Genomic DNA, 15463 nt, shown 5'->3' with positions numbered 1-15463 from the left:
ATGGCATATATGGTGTTTTAGACTATAGCCTGTGTTACAAAATTGGTCTCTTAAAATCAGGCCCAGCCTGCTGGTGTAGCAGTGATTTCTGCAGTCCTTACACAAGCCAGACCACCTTTAGCACAGCCCCGTGTCCTCCTAGCACCAGATCTGCCAGTTTAGCCTGTATTAGCACCTTCCCCAGGCACATGTCCGACCAGTATTACTGGAACTGACATTAACAAGAACAGAACTTAGCTGAAGTGACATTCTTTTCTTCATCATTTCTTTGGGTCGGATGACAACTTGAGAGTTTTGCCTCATTTTCAAGTGTTCTCTACGTGTCTTGATTGTATACAGAGACTGGGTACAGCCTTCAAAACTGGGAGCCCATCAGGCATTAATGTCAAAATAAAATCAGGTTAGAAACTTCATTCATCATTGCTTCATCATTCTGTGTTCCATTTCTTTGCAGAAGTGCCCTTCTTCTGATAGGAGAAGTGCTCAGCTCCTCAGGCTCCTAGTCTCACACTCTGGAAAAGGGGAGGCCTTCTGAATAGGTAACTGAATAGCAACTACCCCTGGGACAAAAATCAGCAGCAAGTCTCCCTGCTGAACACCATTCTCTTCAACTGGAATGAACATGTATCAGAGGGATAAAACAATATGATTTTAGGACTAAAAACATAGTTGATAGGAAAAGAAAAAAAAATGCAAGGTTAAATTGAAGATTAAAGAAGAAGTATGCTTTCCGACAACAGATATAGGCTGTTGATGTAGGAGGGCCATGTGACTTGTAGAAGACATGGGGTTTAGTTGAAATCAGAGGAAAGGGATCCTGTTTCTGTGTTGTGAGTGGGATGGTCTGTGAGAGATGGCAGGGTTGTAGTAGTATATTTTATTCAGCATCCCTTTAAATCCAAAATCCTGAGATCCAGGACCAGAACACAGTCATGCCTATCCACTCGGCTCACCCCTCCTTCCTACAAGTCCATCTATCTCTGCCTTGGCTGGGAAAGTCCTTTATCCACCACATGCCTCAGAGCTGGCTTTGGGGCCCCTTTCCTGCTAAGTGAGAGATTTGGGTGTGAAGCCTCTCTGGAGTAAGGGGAACACAACCTCCACATATGGTACTAATGAAACTCAACACACTTTTAAAGTGCTGACAGAAAGGCTGCAGCTATCTCTTTTTGGGAGAGGGCCTTCACCCCGCACCCTGCCCATCATGAACCCCTGCTATTTCACACATATCCAGACATGTCTCTGCTGTCTCTGCTGGGCTAGCTCAAGGCATCTCATGCCCTGCAACCACTAAGGGTATTTTGGCAGTCATCCTGCAGCACTCAATACATGTCTTCACCAGCCTTGGTCTGGAGGCTACAGCCGTGCTTCTTCTGTACTGGAGTAGTAGGCCTCAGTGAGAAATCCATTTGAGTGCATAGAAAGAATTAACGGGATTCAGCTGACTAGATGTACATCTGAGCTATTCCTTTTATAGTCAGCGACAGGAATGGGTACAGCTAGGCTATGATCCATTCTCATCCTAAAGGAGACATCTAATATGTCAGATTGAGTTCTAAAACTGCCAGTTCCACTGCCTGTAAAGGCAGGCCAGATTGAACAACTCAGGTACACATACCCATCCGGCAGACTGATGAAATTAGGTAACGTGAGTCCTATTCCTAGAGACCTGTTAGACAGCAGAGCATCCTTAAGCTTTAGTACCAAGGGAGAGGGTATAGCCGAGGTGAAGGCAGAGGAACACAGTGTTGGGAGCTAGGGGAGGCTGTGGTAAATTGCTGTTTTAGCACATGCAGAATGAGTAACCCCAGGTTAGGCATTTCTGTGACCAATGCAGTGGCGAAAAGAGCCTGGTGCCAGGGCAGGAGGAGAGCCCAATACCTAATGGGGATCAACAGCCACAAAATCTGTCTGGTGTCATTAGATGGAAAACCTGGACCACTCCCTTCTCACAGGAACATCCATCAGAGGGAGATACCGTTCCCCTGTTATGTAGGATAATAGTGGGTAACATATTTTCTCTCCCTGAGGAGTCCCAGTCTTCCAGGGAAGTGGAATATTTGGCAGAGGGCACTTCTCAGATGCTGCACTGAAATGGTTGTGCTGGCTATAAGATACTTAGGAGATGACTGGAAAATAATTAGAGCACAGGTCTTGTCTTGCAGCTCCCAGTGCCTCCATATCACTCAAGAGCCAAAAAGTCCTTCCACCTTCTCCTCACTGCTGAGTCATTAGTCATTTTTGGTATCTGCATTTTAATGTTTAGTGGGACATATAAACACTTCTAACAAACGCAGCCCTGGCTACACAATGATCACCATCTAACTCAGCCATGCCTTTCATCTGCGATGATCTTGAGGGATCTGTGGAGTTTCATGTTCTCAATAAGCCTCCTGGACATGAGCTCCTCTCCCAACAAAAGAAAGTTCCAGTGAAGTCTCAGTGGGAGATGACTGCATCACAGCTTCCTCCAGCTTGCTTCTTCCCCTGCAGAGTTTTGGGTAATAGTCATTCCTAAAACACATTCAGTTTTGTTCATTTCCAGGAGAGATGATGTATGGATTTGTCTTAATTTTACAATGGCCTATTGTGAAGCCTTGCAAGGCAGGCACTTATCCCTTAACTTTCCTTTTCTGCATGAATTGTGAGCTGTTTCCTTTCAATTTGCCATTTTCTTCTTGGCTTTTAACCAAGACAACACTATATATTTATTTATTTTTTCTTTACGGAGAGTAATTTGTTTTGAATGACTCAAGCGGTATTGACCTGAATACATGTGGCCAGTGAACAGTAGGATAGCAATAAATAAATAAATAACACATTTAGGCATAAGGGAACTTGAGAAAGAAAGAGAGTGTCAGTTAAAGACTCAAATATGATTTTTATTAAATTTCATTTCAGTGTTATTTGGCATCCTTAAAGGCTGCGGATCAGCAGCAAGATTAAGGCTAGCCTGGAAAACCATGGGAGCCACCATGTTGGAACACAGCCTTTTGTTCCACCTAAGTTTGATCATGCCCCTGCTAAATGCTTCAGATGAAATTACGTGATACCCCTTGGTAGACCAGGGCAGGATAACCCAACCCACCAAAAGAGCTTATCCTTTTCTCTAATACTTGGAGATCAGCTTCAGCCCTGAAACAAAAGTAAGTGCACCCCTTCCACAAATCAGTTAGGTCAATGACAGCCCTTCATTGGAAAAACAAATCAAAGCAAATCAAAACACAACACATGCACACTGCTTATTTTTTTTAACTATTGAAATACTTATGGGACAATAACACAGGTGCTTAACTAGACTAGACAGCACCTGGGTGTGGCCAAGGGATGGAGATGGATGAATTAAATCACTTAGTAGTTTCTGTTTGTTTGTTTTTCCTCAGTCTTTGCTTGGTTCATTCAGGTCATCCTTGTTGATTGTGATTAATCAGTCTTGAATCTATTATATTTTTGCAAATTCATACAAGTAGGACCAACTTAAGCGAACTAAATATCTGTCCAGATGAGCAGACTTCTGGAAAAGCAGAAAATGACCATGGGTCCATTGCTTATTTTTCCTGAAGCAGCTCTCTCAGCAAGCTGGCTGGCTCTTACCCCTCCTGCAGGATACATGCTGTAGTCCTTTCTAGCATGCCCTCCATCTCCCGCTACTCCCATCTCTTCTGTGGTAGCAACAACACATGGTGGCACTTCAACACCTCCCAGATGTTTCATTTAGCTCCATATAGCCTGGACTTCCTGGGTCCTACCCCTAGGCAGGCGAGAATTGGCCCTCTTATATGTCCATGCCTGCAAACTGGAGCTGGCAAGTTTAACTGAGCACTGTAGATGTGACCTATTGAATGAAGTCCAGAGGCTGAAGTGAGCCATGCACACCGGGACAATGCCGTTGAAGGGATCCAGCAGCCAGGTGGCATCTTGTTTGTCTTCAAGTGGAGCTCAAGGAGCTGTCTGAGAGCAGAAATATAAACAAAACTCATGTCACCATGGCCAAGGTCTACCACAGTGTTAGAATGAAGTCCTGAGGTTTGCATGAGATGGTAGTAGGGCACTTTAGGGGAGGGAAAAGCTTCAGTGTGTAAATTCCTCCCTTCTTCACATTTTTGCCTTCACAACATTCAAATTGTCATTCAGGTCTCAGAATAGAGATTTTTCCTAAGTGATTTCTGGGAGCAAAAAGTTCTGAAAGTAATAAGCAATGACTCTTCCCTTACGTCTTATCAAGAGGATGGCATTGCAATTTTTGGAACTATTCACATGGCCTACCCTGGAAGCTGAATTGCCTTGGGCCTCCTGTGTAGCTGATAGTGAAAGGTGCTCAAAATGACTTTCCAGAGGATCCTAAATTAGAATTACCCTGGAGGGCCTCCTGTCTCTTTCCATTGAGCACAATTAAATAGACTCTTAATTTTGGCCTTCTGAATTCCACCTAAATTAGATGTCTGAAGACAGCCTGAGTATCCATCTCAGGCTGTATGCGTGGCTTGCTGAACTGCATTGACACCCAGCTGTCACAATTAAGTTTGTTAATCAACACTGGTCATGCACGCAAAGCTGCCGAGGGAGAGAGGGAGGTAACTATATGCCAGATTATTCTGAATCTGTTGCCAAAGGCATCTGCTCACATTTAAAGTATAAATCAGGCACATATTATCATAGAATCATGGAGTCATAGAATAATTTGGGTTGGAAGGGACCTTAAAGATCATCTAATTCCAACCCCTGCCATGGGCAGGGACACCTCCCACCAGACCAGGCTGCCCAAAGCCCCATCCAGCCTGGCCTTGAGCACCTCCAGGGATGGGGCATCCACAGCTTCTCTGGGCAGCCTGTGCCAGTGCCTTGCCACCCACAGAGTAAAGAATGTCTTCCTAATATCTGATGTAAATCTCCCCTCTTTTAGTTTAAAACCATTGCTCCTTGTCCTATATTAGATGTGAAAGTGTCATGTTGAGGCAAATTGGTCCTGCTCTCAGTTTGTGGACCACTACTGAAGAAAATAAAGAAGGAAAAACTTTGCCTAAGCAGGTAAAGAAAACAATTACTTTACAAAAATAAGTTGTTATTCAACTGTGTGACTGAAGAGAACTAGTTCTACTGATACTGCAGTCCTTATTGATAACTCATCATGTTAATTGAAAACAAGAAATCCTGTGTTAGAAATGAATGTAGTTCACAGAAATTGGCAGCCTGAAGTGAAGATTCTCATGGTCATTTTCTTTCCTTTTTCAACCTACTGAAACTTTCAGAGCTGAGAGCTATGCTAACAGGGTTTTATTGGTTTGAGGTTCTTTTTTGCTGGCAGGAACATATCACTTCTGTATCTCCATTCGACATGTCCTTGCCTAGTACCTGGCTCATGTGTTTTGGGAACAGATTAGAGTCAAGGTTTTCAGCTGATCTGGTGATCTGTTGCCCTTCCTGTAACCCAAACATTTCTTGGCTTACTCTGAGATCTACTCTTCTTAGTTACTGCTTTGTTTTAACAGCTAAAGTACATCGGTACATATATAAAAATGTCTTTTCTCCAGATTGTATCTTTGCCAGTGAGGAATAAAGTTACCTCCTGCAGTAGTGCCTACTAACCTAGGGCCATTCTTAGAGAGCCAGAGCTGCTGGCCTTCAGGCAGTTCTGCTTGTACAACTGAAGCACTGCGAAGGATAGGACTCGTTTGTGCATGTGGCCCTGAAAATACGTGCACTGATGCCTCAGGTAAGTGGCAGGTGGTAGCTAAGGCTTCTGCAAGTCCAAGCTAGCAGATATGAGAGTAAGCAGCTCTTGAGTCCAGAAGATCGAAACAGAAAATCACAGCTTGGAAGCTGGTATGGAATCAGAATATGAACTGAGAAACTGTTACATAAAGAAAATCTTTGTGTCCTTGCCAGTGTGTGGTAAACTATGAGAAGGAACTTGAAATGTCAACAAGCTGCTTAACCTAGTTGCCTCCAATGCAGCAGCACTCTCAGTGTGCTGGTCCCTGGGGGATGGGGCTGGTATAGATAACTCTCCCACATCTTCAGGGCAGCTGCCTGCCACTGTTCAGGAATGCTGCAGCTTACATGCTAATTCACCAGAAACAAAACAGGGGATCAATAAAATATCTCTCCCATTGTTACATTGATAATTTCACAGTCCTACTTCATCCTTCACTCTTCCCTAAATCTGCTTTTTATTCTCTTCAAGGGGGTAGTAATTTTGGTAGCTATTGTTATTCAAACTAGATTGACATAAACTGGCAAGTGTAATACTAGCCTTTTCTTCATGTGTTGGATGCATTATTCTCATAGCAGGACTGTTTTGTTGCATTTTGTTGCCTAGTAAGTGTTGCGATTTTCTTTTGTTTTCATTTCAGTGCGTGGTATCACCTTAATATAAACATCATCTCTAAATCACTGATCATTCCCTAACCACAACTGCAGCTAAAAAGAAGGACTTTCACTAACACCTCTCACACCAGCCCTGCTAAAAGCTATCCAGAGTAATAAACCATCCCAGAGAAAGAGTCTAAGAGTGCCAGCCCCACTCCCAACCCCACTGAGATATCCTAAACTTCCATGTATTTACAACTTATGGCATCCAGCGCCACTTATACAATCAATTTTCATGCCAACACCACTACAGCAATATGTACATTTTGTATGGAAACTGTTCTTGGTTGCAGGAACATTCATGAAGGGCAAACACTTAGTGTTTTTCTCAGTCCTGTGCCATGTACTTTCTGCAGCACTGTGATGCTCCTTCCTTTCTGTGTGACCTCATGTCAAATATATTTTGGGACATTAATGTCCTGTAGTTTAATTATCATGGATGGGTAACTGCTTCTCTTTCCTGCAAGGACTGGGCTGAGGGACCTGACAGGGCAGTTTGTCAGTTCTGAGGAATTGATTCCTCAGACATTTCCTTCCTCATCAGTCATCAGCTGCCTGCTGCCCTCAGACCTGTTAATTACACAGGCAGCTGAGATAGGACTTGCTAATGAAGGACCACAGAGCCTTTGCTCTTATTCCTGGCTGCTGAGACTGAGTCCATCTCTCCTAAGCTCAGCTGCTGCAAAGTTAGATATTCGGCTCAAAACAGTCATCACTCTTTCTGCCTCTACGGTCAACGAGGAGAGAGGGAGAGCAATTGATCTCCCCAGACTGATTCATTCCATCCTAAATAAGATATCTAAAATAGGCAGGTATGAAGCCAATAATTCCAGAAGGTGATATATCTTTGGTCTTAGTAGTGTATATATATATTTTTTTGCCAGCTAAAACCAGCTCCCATGTACCTGTCCTAAATGTGGGCTCTTCTTGTCTGTGAGAATGTGTCTTCTTTCTCCCGTAATTTTTCTGTTGATAAAGGCTCACTGTAAATGTTTACAAAAGAGGGGACAGAGAAGGTAATCACACTTAGAAGATTCCTGTAGATCTGTGTCTGCTTTTTGTTGCTTGGGTGGCAGGGAGGTGAGCCTTACACTGAGATATGAGCCAAGGAAATAAACATGAACTGCTCCAGACCTTCGCTCCCCCTCTCCCCAGTCACCTAACTTTGTGAGGATGCAATGAAAGCTAATGCTTTGTTAACTTTTATGTCATATTTAAACTTTAGTATTTAATCTTCTATATAAAAATGTTTATATTTTAATATTATGCAGTTATGAACAGCTATTTAATAGTGCAGGTATGCTGCTTAGCACATGGTGGCCACATGCTCATCCTCATTATAGCAAGAGCATCTCACCTCTTAAGCCTGGAAGACCTGCAGTAAAGGCATGGAAGAAGAAAAGCCACACAACTAGGGTGACAGTGTTTTACTGCACTTTTCACTGTCACAAACACTTCTGGGAATAACAGCATGAACCCACCATCCAAGCCAACCTTTAGCAGTCTGAGCAAAGCCCTTCACAGGACTGTTAAGATTAAAAAGATCTATAGCTTTGTTTTGTTTGAAATTAAGTGGAGGTGGGCAAGAAGGTGTTGGCAAGTGGAAGCAGCAAGGAACCTTGTGAAATTGTCCCAAAGAATCATAGAATTATTTAGGTTAGAAAAGACCTCTAAGATTATCAAGTCCAACTGTTCACCTAGCACTGCCAAGTCTACCACTAAACCATGTCCCTAAGCAACACAACTACACGACTTTTGAATACCTCCAGGGGTGATGATTCAGCTACTTCCCTGGGCAGCCTATTCCAATGCCTCACAACTGTTTCAGTGAAAAATTTTTCCTAATATCCAACCTAAACCTCCCCTGGTACAACTTGAGGCCATTTCCTCTGTCCTATTGCTTACTGCTTGGGAGAAGAGACCAACTCCCATCTCAATACAACCTTTTTTGTGGTAGTCGTAGAGAGCAATAAGGTCTCCACTTAGCTTCCCTTTCTGTAGGCTAAGTAACCCCAGTTCACACAGCCGCTTCTCATAAGGTTTGTTCTCTAGAGCCTTCACCAGCTTCATTGCCCTTCTTTGAACATGCTCCAGCACCTCAATGTCCTTCTTGTAGCGAGGGGCCCAAAACTGAACACAGTATCTGAGGTGCGGTCTTACCAGAGCCGAGCACAGAAGGACAATCGCTCCCCTAGTCCTGCTGTCCATGCTATTTCTGATACCAGCCAGGATGCTGCGGGCCTTCTTGGCCACCTGAGCACACTGCTGGCTCATATTCAACTGGCTATCGACCAACACCCCCAGGTCCCTTTCCGGCACGCAGCTTTCCAGGCACTCTTCCCCCTGTGGCGCTGTATGGGGTTGTTGTGCCCCAAGTGCAGGACCTGGTACTTAGCCTTGTTGAACCTCATACAGTTGGCCTCAGCCTACTCAGACCCCTCCGTAGAGCCCTCCTCCCATTGCGCAGATAAACACTCCTGCCCAACTTGGTGTCATCTGCAAACTTAGAGCTGGTGCACTCAATCCCCTTGTCCAGATCATTAAAAAGATATTGAAGAGAACTGGCCCCTATACTGAGTCCTGGGGGACACCACTTGTGACTGGCCTGCAACTGGATTTAACTCCATTCACCACAATTCTTTGGGCCTGGCCACCCGTAAGTAAAGGACTGTTTGGAAAAACGATATATTGCAGACGTTTTTGGCCTGTCACTTTCCAAGGCATAGGTACCTAATTTAACAGCGATGCTTGAGTTTTGCCAAGCCCTGGCAACCACTGTCTGTGCTAACACTCCCTCTGAAGAGCCAGGCAGAGAGAAAAGCCTCTATGCCCACCATGCCCATCTCCACCCCTGCCCCTGGCCAGGCTACAGCTAGCTCTGGTTTTGGGAAGCATTGCCTCTGCTCCCTTCCCATGGAACTTGCTGGAGCTGCCTCACGTAGCTGTAGAGGTGCTGGCCTACGGCCTGCTCCCTGCTGCTCAAGCCTGAGCTACCAGTGCCTGGCCTCATTTGTGCCCTGCTCAAAAAAAGGCTAATTTTAGGTGTTATCTGGAGAGCAGAGGCTTACTAACTTATCCTTTTTGTAGTCCAATCTGTTTAATATTACATTCTGACAGCTAAAAATCTAAGGCTACAGCTTTCCCAGTGAATGAAGCAGTGGCAGGAACAATGAAAGGTCCCCATGCCAGGGACCACCACTGGCATTGCCTTGGGGAGGCTGAGCAGCACCCTCCTGACAAGACTGGGGAATGGGACAGGAGCTGTATCCACACCAACCCCACCAGCCACTTGGAGTGCGGCCACCCCAGTTTCAGGGCTGGCCATTTATCTGTGTGGCACGGCCGCATGTGCTTTGTACAGCCCCAGAACCTTTCACATCATGGAGACACCGAATCCTGAGCCCGGCCTCGCAGCCTCGGACAGCTTATGGTCATAACAGTGAGAAAAGAAACAAAGCGCTGCACACAAGCTCTGTAAAGAAAATGTTTTATTTAAAGTGTTAAATACCATCACCAGAATGAGTTTGATTTACATTAGTTGGTGTTCATTACAGGCCTAATCTGCCTTTTTTTTTTTCTCCCAACTGTAATTCCTTTTAACTTTTTAAAACATAGTATGTACAAGACAGCAGTGATCACTGGAATAGTGCTATTTACATGACTAAACCATAAGTAGAGTTGCAGACATGTGAAAATTAAAAAAAAATACATTAATTTTTTTTAAATAAATACTGCATAATGACAATTATGTACAAACCTTCCATGCGTCATGTCCTTGATTTTAAAACTTGAAATAATTTATATAGGACAATGCATACAGCAACATGTGAGCACATCTCACAGTATCAGGAAAATGGTTATGTATTTTTTCTTTAATCCTAGGGAATATTGTAGACTGCATGTTGGTAATATTTATTTGCTGCTGGTAGACAGGTGTCTAAATTATTTCAATAAATATAATTTTACCAGTCTGTTCATTAACTTAATAATCCATTATATAAACTCTGAAGACAAGACACAATCTTGATTTATATGATATTGCACAAAGTAAAAGGCATTTTAAGTGATACTATTATTACTTTTGCCCTCTAATGAGGCATGTACAATTTCATAATGGGAAACATTAATAGATTTTCAAATAAAATCAGAATAATTCTGTGTGGCCTGAAAGGTATATGTAATGTGTATTTCAAAAATTATTGCAAGGTTTCAATATTAAACCTTAAGTAGGTAATAAAGGCATACAAAGACCCAGAAAAAAGGGACGTTTTCTTATTAAATGTTAGCCGGTTACATTCCCTTTAAATAATGTAATTTAATGAGAAGCTTGAACTTGCAGCACCACCCAACGGTAGTTACTGTTTGCTACAAAAACCAGGTTTTTGAAGATCTGTCGACTGTAGTGAGGGTTCTGGTAATGGTGTCAAATAACTGCCGGAGTGGTACCAATGAGCTTTAAGGCTACATTATGAACCGAAGATTGACATTTTTCAGACTGATATTACCTAATTATGTCTTTGCCAACACAAATGTAGTTTATGAAAATTGAACTTTACAGCAGAACTGTAAGAATTACTAATCTTTGTTGCTTTTATAATCTCAAGAATGTAGCAATTTGGTTTAGTGCAAATAAAACTGTTTAAATTTATCTCCTAAAAATCAACCATTTACTTCATTTTTCCTCTTTCCAAAACCTTCAAGAAATGATAGTTCAACCTTTGAATAAATGATGCTGGTGCTGAAAACAAATTTATTGAAGACATCTTGCAATGGCCACATGATTCCAGTATTTAGCTGTAGAATTCAATTTGAAGGTGAGAAAAAAATGAAAATAAGTTACCATGCACTGTACAATAAATTGCAAAAAGTTCAAATATCTTTTTTTATCAAATACATGCTGAATTACATTAATGTACTCCCAAGCCATGTTGCAAAATCCTTTTCAACATGCTTGAAAAAAAGTTCTTAAACAATATTTTTCTCAAATAATTCAGAAATGCAGAACAATCTGCAATCCTGAACCAAATATGGGGCATAAGAGAGTAATAAGTCAAAAGGTAGCCATTTTAGATTATGATGATCATCCTGGGAGGTGGAGGGGAAAAAGAGCAAAAGGAAGAAGAGAGACTTGGAGGAGAGATAGAGAAAGGAGGAGGTAAAAGATGTGTACAATTTGCACATTATGTTGAACTTTACAAGGCTTGTACCTTTTACATTTAAATAAATTTAATATATTACACTTATTTCTTGTCACATAAACAGAATTTTAAGTATTTGCTAGAAATTATTTTTTTTTATTTTTAATATACGTCTGCAAAAATACAGACCATGACTGGTTTAAAGAATGATAAACGTGGTGTGTCTTTGTATCACCCTGTTGCATTCTCTTCCCTTTAAAACCATGCACTAGTGAAATTTATTTTTAAAAATAATATAAACTGTTGAAAATGGCTGATTTATTCTTTTGTTTTTTTTTTTTTGCAAGTTGCAGCCCCAAGAAAATAATTTAAGTGTTCAGCTAAATCTGTGTCCATGCAAAAAAGTTTCTTTAATTTCATACAGTACAGTATATCCACAGAATTTATTTTTCAGAGTCCATCACATCTGGGGTTTCACTGTATCTATAGCTGGAGGTATGAAGCCCACCACTTTAAGTCTTGAACCTTTCCAGTATGAAGAGTTTTCAGATCTCAAGTAACTGTTTCAAATGACAGTTGACTTTTCCAGCATCCTTTCATCCTTCTTTTCTTCCAATGTCTGCAAATCCACTGACTTGTAACATGGCTTCATGGGAGGTTAACTTCATTTCTGTGGCATAACCAAGCTTTAGGGAGGGAGGGCAGATAAATAAAGAAACGGGAGCAACAAAATAGATATGCCATTGAAAAGGACTTTTGTTGCATGAAACAGATTGATTCTTTTAGTTTAGTCCATGGCTTCAGATTGGACCAAAACTGAGTGTCCCTGAACTCCAAACCTATCAGTTCTTCATGACTTCAGTCCTTCACCTGAGGGCCTTCTGTAGGGCACAATGTGTGCAACTTCCTTGAGAACACAGGATCGCGTTGTAGCCCTAGAAACAGGCTCAGAAGACACAACATTAAGCATGCAGTGTTACCAGGGTTTGCGACCTGTAAATTTTTTTTTTTTGTAACGCTGGTTGCTATGACAACAGTTTCACAGACGCTATGAGCGAGCATACGAAGGTCCTGTTGAACTTTCAAGAGATGATTGGGAAGCTCTTCTGGTGAGAGGAGCTAAAGTTGGGTCTACTAGGGAAGAAGGAGGGAAGAGTTTGAACCACCCAATCACCATGTTGGACAGGTCCAGTTCGTCTAAAAGTATCTGTGCCACTCCCATAAAGGATTTGTGATCCATACGTCCATAGTCTCCCCAAACAATTATCTGTTAGCAAAGGAAACACAAGAAAATAGAAAAAAAATCAGCAACAATAACAAGAGCTTCAATCTGATTCTTCAAATGCCTCCACTTAATTATACGTAATAAGGAATTAAATATTCCACTGCTGATATAGGTTAGTTCAGTGTATATTACCACAACGCAGAGGCACTAATGAGCTGGGCAGTAACTGAGCAGTTATCCATAATACTAAAGAAAGCTGAGTGAGATAAGGACCACACGTAGTATAGACAAAATAATCTACAACTAACTTTTGCCTAGCACTTTCTACTTGGTAGTCATCAATAGGTGTGTTACTGTGGTATTTCTGTACTCAACAAGTCTTTGAAATGGTAGAACTTACCAAATTAAGCATGAAAGATTTTTGGAAATCATTCAGTGGGAACTGAATAGGTGGCATTCTCAGATTCAGAAGAGTATTGATGCAAATTACCTGTAAAACTTTTCCTTGGGGACTTTCTTCAAATGATAGAAGTTGCTGATAGAGCGGTTCCAGCGTTTTTCTTGCTACCTTTGTTTTCTTTTTGGCTATGCAGACTCCATTTTCTAATAGATACACCTTTACATATGGTGCTGAGAAAGGAAGAAAAATAAATCCAGATTTTCGCATAAAAGATGCAATGTTCTATCATCATATGCTAAAATCTACCTTTTACCAGATATATAACATATATAATAAATCTCCACAAGCAGTATTAACATTTATTAACATGCAAAACATCCATGCATTTTCTTTACATTTTTTTTTCCCCCATGAAACAATCCAGATTTTGACCTGGAAAAATCAGGTATTCCTATATATAGTATCACTTTACTGTACAGTATGCAAAATAGACTTGTTAAGTAAATGAATGACTTGCATTGACTTTGGTGAGATTTGGATCAACGCTCCAAATTGTTAATAATTTAAAATAATCTACAAGGTGAAAATTAGTGAAGAAACGACTCTGACACAATTTCTATTTTGGCAGAAGAGCTTGCTAAAAATATTAATATATCGTCCTTTCCACAGAGTGTTATAGGACATCGGATTATAAAAAAAGGACTAAGTTATCTATTAGTCTACTTTGCAGAGTAGATACCTATTCCACACGTCCTGTTGATTCCCTCTTCACCCCTAGGATTCTTATATCACGTCTTCAGCATACACCTCACTTTCACAGAATCATACAATGGTTTGGGTTGGAAGGGACCTTAAAGATCATCTAATTCCAACCCTCCCGTGCCATGGGCAGGGACACCTCCCACCAGACCAGGTTGCTCAAAGCCCCATCCAACCTGGCCTTGAACACCTCCAGGGATGTGGCATCAACAACCTGTATGCACAGCTTGTTCCAGTGCTTTACCACCCTCACAGTAAAGAATTTCTTCTGAATATCTAGTGTAAATCTACTCTCTTTTACTTTTAAGCCATACCCTCTTGTTCTGTATCACTACACTCCCTGTTAAAGAGTCCTCTCCAGCTTTCTTGGAGCCCCCCTTTTGGTACTGGAATTCTACCCTGTTCCCAAGAATGCATTTGCTATTACTAAAATACTTTTGTGCCTTCTGGTAGCACAGAGGACAGCCTGATTTTTTTTTTCCTCCTGAAGTAGTGTTGAAAATTATTTTTTTTATGTACTCCAAGCTTTTATACCATTTCAGTACATCTTTTTTATTTCAATGTACAATACTGTAATCTACTAATATGTGAATTTGAAAAAAAAAAATCACTTAAGTTCACATTACTAAGATTTTTCTTCCTTACCTGGCAGTGTCTTTGAACCTGGTTTTACAACAAGGCCACGGGCTCGGATAATTTCTACTTCCAACTGTCCTTTTTTGTCCATCATTCCCACCTGGATATCTCCTAGAAAACACACACACAAAAAAAGGATAAATATTCAATGACTTGTATCTTCTGCAATCTACCAATAAGTATGATCCAGATGTGAACACTTCTAGATAATTTAGTACCTACTCTCTTCACTACTATTTACATTAGTAAACAATAAAAAAGCCCCTGCAATAACTCTTCATCTCCCTTTTCCTGTGCCTCTATTACTTCAAATTAAATTCTGTATCTGTCTTAAGAATTTCAGAGAAATAAAGGCAGCAAAGGAATTAGTTGAAAGCAGCTCTATGAAACTGCTTGGAATCTCTTCACCCTGCTTCTAGTTTAAGAAAAAGTATGAAAAAATACTTCTGAATGTAAAGAATCTGTAAGAACAATAATAAATACTTTGCACCTAAATTCCCATTTTTATTCAATATTATCCAAGTAATTCAGAGAAAGAATAGGTCTCAGCCATATTTAAAAGATGGAAAACTGAAGAAGAACAGATAAAATGTTGAATTTTTCAAACCACCTTTTTACTTTTGAGTATCCAGATGAGCATCCAAAATTATGTTCAACTAGGGCTCTGATTATAGTGCTGGTCCTAACTGACTTGTTCAAAACCACATGGGAAATCCTTATTTAAAGAATTGGAATCTAGATAATTTCTACGTTCTAATTACCAGACCCAGTAGATTATGTTATATCTATAGAGCATAAATGCTTACCCATTGATGGTGTTGCCAAAGTCTGTCGTCCTACAAGCTGGGCGGGACCAAGACCATCCAGAAAATCACTGAACTGGCTATCTGCAGCCAACCTCACACCAGGGAAAATCAAACTAAAAAAGAACGTTGA

General features: G+C 41.1%; 1 protein-coding gene across 1 annotated transcript in view; it reads right to left on the bottom strand.

Moving 5' to 3' along the window:
* Nucleotides 1–11099: 11099 nt before the first annotated feature.
* RIMS2 (regulating synaptic membrane exocytosis 2) overlaps nucleotides 11100–15463 on the bottom strand; it is a 469801-nt gene continuing 465437 nt past the window's right edge. Inside the window, 4 exon segments of the mRNA XM_048068611.2 lie at nucleotides 11100–12774; nucleotides 13223–13362; nucleotides 14537–14638; nucleotides 15334–15446. Coding sequence (XP_047924568.2) covers nucleotides 12556–12774; nucleotides 13223–13362; nucleotides 14537–14638; nucleotides 15334–15446 — 574 coding nt within the window. The 3' untranslated portion in view covers nucleotides 11100–12555.

Source organism: Anser cygnoides, chromosome 2 (assembly GCF_040182565.1).
Source record: "Anser cygnoides isolate HZ-2024a breed goose chromosome 2, Taihu_goose_T2T_genome, whole genome shotgun sequence".
Lineage (NCBI taxonomy): Eukaryota > Metazoa > Chordata > Aves > Anseriformes > Anatidae > Anser > Anser cygnoides.
The sequence above is the reverse complement of the archived record's forward strand: the minus strand, read 5'-3'. Positions and strand labels throughout refer to the sequence as shown.